Source organism: Falco punctatus, assembly GCF_963210335.1.
Source record: "Falco punctatus genome assembly, chromosome: 2".
NCBI classification, from domain to species: domain Eukaryota; kingdom Metazoa; phylum Chordata; class Aves; order Falconiformes; family Falconidae; genus Falco; species Falco punctatus.
The window spans coordinates 46,334,583-46,343,677 of record NC_137581.1 but is presented as its reverse complement, the minus strand read 5'-3'; the positions used below and the strand labels follow the sequence as shown (position 1 = coordinate 46,343,677).

General features: G+C 40.6%; 1 protein-coding gene across 5 annotated transcripts in view; it reads right to left on the bottom strand.

Annotated features, from left to right (window-relative positions):
• Positions 1-9,095, bottom strand: part of SLAIN1 (SLAIN motif family member 1) — an 88,621-nt gene that overhangs the window by 20,222 nt on the left and 59,304 nt on the right. For all 5 annotated transcript variants that reach the window (XM_080375840.1, XM_080375841.1, XM_080375844.1 and 2 more), the window contains 2 exons: positions 4,667-4,831; positions 2,421-2,712 (listed from right to left, as the gene is read on the bottom strand). In XM_080375840.1, coding sequence (XP_080231966.1) covers positions 2,421-2,712; positions 4,667-4,831 — 457 coding nt within the window. The remainder of the gene's footprint in view (positions 1-2,420; positions 2,713-4,666; positions 4,832-9,095) is intronic.

Here is a 9,095-nt window from a genome sequence, read left to right as displayed (position 1 = left end):
GGGTTGTACAGATTCATTCAACAGGAATAAAAAAAAAAAAAAAAAAAGGCGCTGTCTGACTTGTAAGGCCAAGAAGAGATGGAATGTACTGTTACAGTTTCTTTACACTGCTTGTGGATGCATGATTCTCTCACGGCAAGGAGAAAGGCAGTTAATATTTACACAAGTTGGTTACCTTGGCTATTATGGTTTTATTTTACAAACTATCAAAAGCAACCCCTCATTGTGGAGGACCTGTGTTTGATCCTACACAGTAAATACTGAAGTTCCTTCCCTAATACAGGCCTATATAAAGTGTCTTACAACCTATGAGACACTGGTCCAGGCTGCCCAGAGAAGCTGTGGCTGCCCCATCCCTGGCAGTGCTCAAGGCCAGGCTGGATGGGGCTCTGAGCAACCTGGTCTGGTGGAAGGTGTCCTGTCCATGGCAGGGGGGTTGGAACCAGGTGATCTTTGAGGTTCCTTCCAACACAAACCATTCTATGATTGATTCTATTTTAAGTATCAAAAATACCAGTAACTTGGCTACCTAACAGTCTGGCCATACATATGAAGACAGAGCTTTGCTCTTAATATGATATTCTCCCTGAACATCTGATTTATTTAAAAAACAAAAGATCTGTTCTACTTTTAATCAAGTCATGACTAAAAACACTTAGTTTCCAGTGTACTGAAAGAAGCTAGACTCTTGAACTGATAACTAGCAATGCCATTCCTTAGAAATGACCATAGTGACAAAAGTCAACAGTGAGAAAATCTACCTCTGATGGCTGAATTCCTTCCAAGAAAATTCCGTATGAACTGAAACTGCCCTTATCTTCTACATGCATAACTAAAATGAAATGAGGGTCTTAAAGAACTGTAGGCTGAACTCCAATCTGCCTGTGCTTTTAGAGTCCTTGTCATTTCCACAGTGCAAAGACCATCCATCTTCAAGGATCATCAGTCTGGCTCCATGGCAACATACGATGCTGCTAAGGTACATTTGAAGGTAAGACGACAGGAACCCAGACTTTCTGGACTATAAATAGCTTTGTTAACTGGTCTGAATCAGCTACTAATAAAAACAGTGTTGATAGTACAGTGTCTCGCCCTCCAACTGAAACCTCTTAATTTTGTTTTTTCTTTAATATTGTCTGATGTATGAAAAGTTACAAAATAGTAAGGGACTGGTCTTCGCGGCCCAGAATGTCTCTTCTTCACATGTTGCTATGAAAGATTTAAGAGCTCTGCAGAAGAACATTAAGTGGAGGAAAGGCAAAAGAAGAAAAGAAAGAAAACTCTCTACTATAAAGAACTCTAACAGAGTGTTCCAGCAGAGAGCAAAGAAGGTTATAATAGAAATCTCATGGTACAGACTTCATCAAAGAAGAAACCTGACAGCTCTTTATCAGAGTTTCACTGCAGTTGGTCAAAATCTGTCGTCAGTCACATCAGTGTAATCCCTAAGTAACTCAACCACAGAAAGAATGCGAGGAATTGAACTTATTCTGGATCTAGTCAGTATCTAGTGAAAAGTATAAAAATGGTGAGAGCTAAACAGTGACAGTTTATCCAAAAGGAAATCAGGTGGTCACACAGCAGACCCTCACCAGAAAAGGGATGTGTGCAATGGGAAGAAATAGTTGAAGAGTTGACACAAGTTGATAGAAGTTTCTCTTTGACAAACTTCACCACCTATTAATCACAGAACATACACCTAAGAGTTTAACTCCTAGCTGTGATAAGGTGATTAAAACACAAGTCTCTTTCCTCAAGCTTATTTTATTGCTTGCCCTAAAAAAAAACCCCCACATTTGGAGATTAAATTCTCTTGGAAAAATGCAAAAATGCATTTGCTTAACAGTATAGCTCACTGCGAGTATGTGATACTCCACGATTTTCTGTTAGTCTACTGTCTCCCAGCTGGAACTGAAAGGATGCCGGTTCAACCCAAGACTGAACTATCCAGGATATTTCCTTCATTGCAATGCTGTAACGTCATGAGTTGCATTTTCACAGTCTACAACCACTTACAACCACAGGGATGGAACTCTTTCTATTTGAGTACTCTTTAAGATTTGCTAATCCTGTGACATTGAAATAGCAGTTGGCACAAGTCTGGAAGAAGGCGGGCCACATATGTTAATGACCTGAGGTTTCCATTTATTTTGATTTCTTATTGATGGCCAGCAATCCGTTCTTATTTATATGTGATTGATTACATTCTATCAATTATCATAGTTTACTAGGAGCTACCAGCAACCATTGTTTATCACTATTTCTGGAAAGAAATCTTCACCCATGCAGTGAGTCAGCACCGGGAGCTAGAAACTCTTCTGTTTTATAGCCCAGCTTCATGTCCAGGAGAAAAAAAACCCCAAACCCAAAATCTAAGCCAAAGCCATCCACACAGGGAAGGAGGCCTGTTTAACTCTTACCTTCGTACTGGCTGTGCAATTTTACTTCTGGGTATGCCACTCCCATTGATGGCCAGTGATGGTCTTGGAAGGGCACTGCGCCCTACAATCCCTTGACTGGCAGCCTTGTTTGGCATCGGGATCCCAGTGTTAGAATATAACTGCACGTTGTTGGACACTGGAATACTGCTATTACTACTGCTGCCTTGTACGGTTGGGCTTACGTAGGCAGTAGCCTTGAGAGGCTGTCTGACAGACACTGGAAAATGTCCCACACTGTGAACTCTGTGTTGAAGTTGTCCTGGTGATGGAACTGTAAAGAGTGGTAGAAAAGGACATAACACAGTCAAGCATGCAACAGATGAGGTCAAGAAGTAAATGCTCATTTCTAGACAGATCTGAACAGGGATAAACACATCATTATACAATTTACTTGCTAATTATAAACTCTTGAAAAAACCCTTGGATTCAATACTGTACCCAGTAACACTGCACTGAACTAAAACACCTTGTTGTATCCCCATCCTAAACAAAAACCGCACCCCGTATTCATCCTTCTTTTTCCTCTCAAAGAGGTTTAATTAGCCATTAAAAGCACATTAATTCCACCTATGCAATTAGAGCTTTAAACACGAAAAATTGCTGCAGGTATCAATTAATTACTGTTAGATCATTTAGATCTTTGTGAGGTTGCTTGCAATAACCTAATCTTGTTTAAGGAATGTTGCATTAAAGCATTATAAATCACCACAGAAGTTTAAGCATCATGTATAAAAACAATGAAAAGGCTACAAAAAGATCCTGAATATAACAGCACATACCAAGGTCAATGTTATGTAAACTACCATTTTAAATCAATGTTACGGGTTTCAGAAGCTTTACACACAGATCTTCTACACACTCCTGCCCTCTGGTGTACAGCAGACACACATCTGTTCCAGAGTACCCATGTCAAAAGCAAACTGTCAAAAGCCTGAAGCACATAAACTAACACATCACGTAGAGGCCAAGTGCTTTTCAAGTCTTTGAAAAAGGTTGTCTTAAAATCATTTAAAGGTACAGGAGAAAACAGAGATGTGTGATTCAATTAAACAACACCGGCAATATATTGCTATGGAACTCTTAACATAACACAGCTTCTTAAATACCCCCAGTACAGCACTTATTAGAAATGTTTTTCAAAAAGTTACTTCAGAAAAATCACATTTTATACACACACACATATATTACATACATATACACACAGAGAAATTGGTTGTTTTTTTAAATCAGTAAATAAAATCAAACTTTCAGTGCACTACCATGCGAATTCAAGTGGGAACCTGAACAACTACTTCCATTCTCCTATTCAAACAGGATAAAAATATAACAAAACAAATCCAGCAGTTAAGTGTATTTTCCAGAAAAGATGCAATATAGTAGTCTTAAAAACATTTGTAAATTCTGCTCAAATTTGAAAGAAAATATCCACAGGAAAAGGTTTTGCTAACCTCTCCCTCCAAAACCTCACAGGACATGGGAGGTGTAAATTAAATCCTTTCTCCTGCCTGCATCCAATGAAATTTACTTTTTCCATTTCCTCTGAAAGTACCTCAACCACTGTGCTAGAAACAATGAATTTGAATCATGATCTTGTTCACATTCTACATTAATAACTCAACATCCACTAGATCAATACTCCCTTCATCCCCTCATCAAGAAGTCACTTAAACTGATTACAGAGTAATTTTAATCCCCCCTCTCAAAAAGTATATTATACTTGAGGATATAACCATCCATCTGCTCAGATGGAAGTGGCTCAACTTTATTAAAGTTAGATTTAAAAATTGAAGTTTATTAAAGGAGAGAGGTCACGTATTTGAAGATAGTATTTATACAATGTAGTGTAAAGCCAGCATTGTATAAATTTCAAAGAAAAGCAGTATTCAATTCCAGTATCAAACCTAAAACTGTAAGTTTGTATGAATTAACTGCCTTATTGGTGCTTCTACAATACTAATTATTATTATAATTTTAGTTTTTAAGTTAGCACAAAATGAATGGGTAAAGAATAAAAGAAGGTGGTGATGAAACTCTCAATACTGCATAACAGGATCAGCAGAATTTGCTTTCCAAAATAGAAACTTTGAAAATTCTGAGCTATATTGAAACCCGGTGCAAAAGTAACACAGTCTACTTTTAATTTCTCATAAAGCAGGGGGTTCAGTGACACGTATTTTACCACTCTATCGATTCCTTGTGTGCAGCCAAAGACGACAGGTACTTACTACATGACTGCATCCTTGAAATCCCATTACTCGCTCCATGCAAACTGGAGTCAAAGCTCTGACTGTTCCTCACAGTGACTGGAGAACTAGCAAAGCCAGTGTTACTGTTAATGGTGGGGGTACTTGGCATCCGAGCGAGGTTAGGCATGCTTCTCCGAAGTTTATCTGAAGCAAAAGAAGACAACATCCATAGTTAGGTCAGAATTTCCAACAGAAGCAGCCTCTGAATAATTTTCGTAGAAACCAAAACTAAAACAAATTACTTCAACACAAAGAAAGGTTTTGCTCTGCAGGAAGAATATAAATATGTTATTGACAGCCTACTAGTTGAACCCCTCTGGCTATTGTAACAGCACGATTATTCACAAATCATTTTAAAGACACCAACAGGCAGTACACTATCGGAATCACAAGGATTCAAACACTGAAGTGTCATAGTAAGGATGAGTTTCACATAAACATGTAAAGTAGGTCAGATGAGTCATGCCCTAAATGTGCCTGTTTCTTTGCAGTGAATACAAAGCAAGGCTCCAGGGGCAATGTCACACATAGGAAATCTACACTGTGTATGTCTAAAGACAGGTGAGATAAATCTTGCTTTCAGGTGCCATTGAGATGTTAAAAATTTCCATTCATTACCTACCCTTATTAGCATGTTAAATTTCTGCTGGTGACTATGCGCAAAACCTGCTAAATCTTGATGTTGCTCAGTTGCTTGGAGCCCTGCATTGACATCAGGTTTTTCAGATCTGGTGGTTCTCCCTACAGTCCCGCTTGTGGTGCCTGATTTGGTGGGCATTTTTGAAACAGGCCTGTAGGGCCTTTCACAAAAAGAAAGCTGCAAATGTCCCAAATGTTTTTGGGGCAGGTTCAATGCCTAAGGTAAGTGTCTAAAAGCTTAGAAGATGTTCGCAACCCCACTCACGCTAGCTGATTTGGAGAGAGAAACCAAAACCAAGTCTGACGTCTCAAGAAGACTTCCCAACCACAACAGCATTAGGTAATCTAAGGTGAAGCTCTTTTGGTCTCTTCTGCCATGGGGCCAAAGGGAGATGACTCAGTCCTGTATAATCAGAAGAGACTGACGGTGGCAGAAAGGCACACACTGCGTGACCTGGTATGAATTGCCTCCTGTGACGTGACAAGACTTCAGAGTAAAGCACTGCTGTGGGGAAATAATGGGTCATTCGTTAAATTGTCACTGACAACACCACGAACACAAAAGCTGTGCCCTGCTAAGGCAGCTACGTTTCTCCTGGTACCATGGTCAGTGTGGAGGCCACCAGCTCCCGCCGCTGCTGTAGGTTCCAGCACCTGGCAGATGTCTGCCTCCTGTTCTTACACTGCAACAGAAAGCTGGGTACGATTGCCTTCTAAACAGCAGCTACGACAGTGCTCTCCAATGGCAAGCAGGGCATTTGAAGGCTGACATTTCTGATTACGCACAGGAACGACACACAGCTTGGAACCGCTGTTTTGGGTCAGCCTCCTAGCTCACACAAGGCAAGTTTAGTCCATGGAAACAACGAATCTACTTAGAAATCTCTGTCAGTCCACATAAATATATAACCTATTTAGCACCATCATGAGTTCCTCTAATCCTTAAAGCTGCTAACAACTGACAAGTAATACGAAGGGACAGTACAGTTCTGTCTATACGGGGTATCAGTAGTCACTTAACAGTAACTTCAATACACGTCACGCCTATGTAACTCCAGCAAATCGAGTCACAGCAAAGCTACCACTCCAGCTGTTTTATGACTGGTCCTCATGATAAGAACTGGTACAGAATCTTGCAAATAGTCAGAAACATCCTTGTATTTCAGTGGTCCAGCATTTCTAATATCCTGATGTCCCAAGTCCCAGCTGCTAGTGCCTACCTGCCCTTGACAATGTATCATGCACACAAAGTCCTGTAATGACAGACCTTCTCTTCCATCTCAACTAAGGCTGACTTTCAGCTACCATAGATGGTCTGACAGAAAACCACTGCTGTCTAGGAAATAGTTTAAATATCCCTGCGAGTTAAATACACTACATTTTTGTATTTTTTAAATCAAACGGAAGGTACAGGAGGTAAGATAGGGAGAAGTTCAGTGCAGGAAAAGGAAATGCAAGTTTTGAGTTCCCGGAAACTAGAGTGCAGCCAAATCCTAAGAAAAACCCAGTTTAATGGTAATCTCTCATCAAAGAGTTAAGAGTTCTTGTGCTTCGACTCGTCATTGACACTGGCAGGCTGAAACTGTCAGTAATATAGCAGTGAACATTAGCAAAGGGATTACCACTGTGGTTTAGTCAGGTGGTATTAATATCACTAATAGAACAATGATAAAATGTCAGTTACCCGGCTTCCAAAACTGTCCTGGGGATGCAAACAATGGCATCCACATGGCTACTATATGTCCCCATTTCTGAAATACTTATGACTTTGCAAACTGGAAAGGGAACTGTCCTATGATGCAACCCTTGGCCCGGAGCAGCAGAAAATTCATGAATATGGGTTGTCTGTAGCTACTATTAATTTTGGAGCCCTGTCTAGCCTTTAAAACCCTAGGTCAACATTACAGCACTCAGCAAAAATGGTTTGAGCAACAGGATGGTGGTAGGGGAAGATGGCACTGCATATAATAGCTTTTGTAATACTATTCACATATCACATTGTACAAACAGAATTCCTTGGACACTACATGTTCTTGCACTCAGGGACTGCATCAGCCACCACAGGCACAATCTGCGCCTTGAATTGTCCAGTGGATGCAGCTACAGCAGCAGAAAAAATAGGTACAGAAGTAGCCTGGATTTCCTCCATGTCATGGCTGGCCACGTCTTTTGCCTCCTGTTCATTAGTCCCTTCTTGTTCCAACAGTCTGCTCTGCTGCTGATTCATTCAGTCCTCAGGCAGCAGATTCCTGCTACACCTGCAAATTCTCATCCATCAAGCATCTGTGTTACTCCTTTGACGGGTCCTTGTGTCTGCTGAGATAAATGGCCCTGAAAAGCAATGAAAATAGGAGGTCAGTTCTGTGTTTGGGGAAAACCCAGAAATGTTTGTCTTGACAGCACTTTGCAGCTTTTATCTTGGATGATGCATCCTCTTTCATCTCTTTCTTGAAGTTTGTTCTGTCACCTGTTCCCTTCCCAAGAACAGTGGGAAGAGTCTTACAGATATTTTGTTTGTAAATGAAACACTGGCTCTTGTGAGACTGATGTATGAAGTGGTGTTATGTGATTTTAGTATTTTTCCAGGCTACTGAGACGTGATGATATACAGACTTGCTGGAAGTATATGAGAAGAAAACAAAAATACTTTTCCAAAATGCTAGCAGCAAACCTTCCCTTTCTAGAGATCCTTGTTCTTCTAAGACTGATGAGAAAATTAACAGAGAAGGAGTGAAGGAAGAGAGCTGAGATGTCTTCTCAGGTGAGAAGTAATTTGCCCAAACAGTCCTGTGTATGATGGAGGCTGGTATTTGCTACAGTTTCTGTACTTCTTCTGCACTAATATGGTTCAGTGGCAAGCCTAAAAAGATCATTGGTTGTTTAGAGTTCATTCTGTTAGGAAGATGTGGATATTAACACCAGCGGGAAACTCCAAAGGACCTGCACCTTCTAGAGCATCCATATTTACTGTGACCCACCACTGAGTCTCAGCTATAATCTAGGCCAAAACAAACACAATGTTTAAGTAGGATGCAGCCATATAAAGTATCACAGATGTATCTTCGCCTTTCCCAGCCTTCTTTGAGATGTTAACAGCATGACCTACAGACATTGTATTATTGAGATATTTGAAGAAAATGCAGGGATAGGTCATGCAAGGCAGTCAATAACCAATGCCTGGTTATTACCACCACCTCAGAATAGTTCATGCATGTACACACATGCTTGTCACTTCCTCAGTGTTCTTTAGGTGGCAGACATTGTCTTTGTTTCACACATTTGCAGCAGAATGATACACCAAGAATTGCCTACTGCATGTTTACACTTTTTCCCATATGTGACATCCATACTGAATTGCCTGTTGCCTACAGCACAGGAAAAACTGGGAACTGTGAAACACAGGCTCTTTGCCCTCAACTGAAAATGTGCATGAAAAGACCATCCCACAGCACAGATCATATTCACTACTAGTGAGAGACGGGTCAAAAAGCAGGCAAAAGTGTCCCTTATTTTGTCAGACATTCCAAAAAATTACAGTAAAGACAGCAGTTTGCTTCTTACCCAGCTGCTTCAGTTCTGATTTTTTCCAGGATGTTCTTCCCCTGATGTCACTTCTTTGAAGTCAGCCTGGGATTGGTGGCTCAGCTTCTTTCTGGCAGGACACCAGAACAGGCAGCACCTGCCTTCTGTCTTCTGGTCCCAGCTCTGCAGGTAGCTGCCCCTATTCCACCGCTTCTTTTTTTTGCCTTCCCTGGCCTAATACTATCAC